The sequence below is a fragment of the Egretta garzetta genome, unplaced genomic scaffold (genome assembly GCF_000687185.1).
Source record: "Egretta garzetta isolate BGI_Z169 unplaced genomic scaffold, ASM68718v1 scaffold58, whole genome shotgun sequence".
NCBI classification, from domain to species: domain Eukaryota; kingdom Metazoa; phylum Chordata; class Aves; order Pelecaniformes; family Ardeidae; genus Egretta; species Egretta garzetta.
In genome coordinates this window covers 38676-39699 of record NW_009260613.1, presented here as the reverse complement: position 1 = coordinate 39699, position 1024 = coordinate 38676, and the positions used below count along the sequence as shown (strand labels likewise).

Here is a 1024-nt window from a genome sequence, read left to right as displayed (position 1 = left end):
GCAGGAATGGAGAACATGGAGACACATTTTAAAGCCATTAGGGACTTTTCCCTTTAGTTATTAGCACTGCCATAAAACAAAAGGGAGATTCCTGTGCATGCAATGAAGTACAGGTGTGGCTCTCTTCCTTAGTCACCAATTGCACCTTTGCAAAGGCAATTCTGAAGAGAATCACCAGCTTTTACCAACTAGAGTAGAATTTGAGACTCAATTTGTGCAATCAAGTTCAGAAAATACAATACAGGACACAGAAAGCATTCTCAAATTTCTATTTTCTAATACATTGCCAATTATTTTTCTCTATCGCAGAGACAATTACTTGTTCAACCAGACAACATGGAGCATTTGCAAAGAACCTGAAAACATCATCCTTTGGAATATTGTCCTTTTCTCTATTCTCCTGGCCGTCGGTGTGATTGAAGCTATTCTTTGTTTTATTCAAATCATCAATGGTCTTACCAGCTTCATATGTGGCACATGTATGAGGAAAAGAAAGGTCGGTATGCAGTAAAAGGTATCAGAGTGCTTCATGTTCTTACCACTTTTATTTTTCAGGATCTGGGAATGGTACATGAGAGATCTGCACAGCCCCTGAATGAACTCCTCCGGGGAGCTGAGGCAGTACAGAAGCATTTGCACGCTGTCTCTCTCCCTCACATGGTAGTCAGGGATAACCCAGTCCTCAGATATTTGAAAACATCAGAGCAGTGTGAGGTACTGATATACTCAGTTGCATGGTTGTGTTCCTATTCAAGAATCCTTTTTGATATAGTGCAATGACCCTCCCAGCATCTGTAAGTGGGAGACGTGAGAAGTAGAGGTGGTTTTAGTTGGTCAACAGTAGTAAAAATGTCATTTTACAAAATAGAAGAAAACCTTTTTCAAGTTTCATTTGTCACTGCTGCTGCCTTTTCACTGTTTATTTTCATTGTACAAGATGCTTGCAGTAGTCTGATATCCTCCTGGAATATTAATTAATCATCTTTCATTCATTGCCTTTCAGACAAATATTTCTGGAATGTGA

General features: G+C 39.3%; 1 protein-coding gene across 1 annotated transcript in view; it reads left to right on the top strand.

Annotated features, from left to right (window-relative positions):
- Positions 1-1024, top strand: part of LOC104131711 (transmembrane 4 L6 family member 1) — a 12489-nt gene extending 11465 nt beyond the window's left edge. The window contains exons 4-5 of the mRNA XM_035900466.1: positions 310-496; positions 1004-1024. Of these exons, the coding sequence (XP_035756359.1) occupies positions 310-496; positions 1004-1024 (208 nt within the window). The remainder of the gene's footprint in view (positions 1-309; positions 497-1003) is intronic.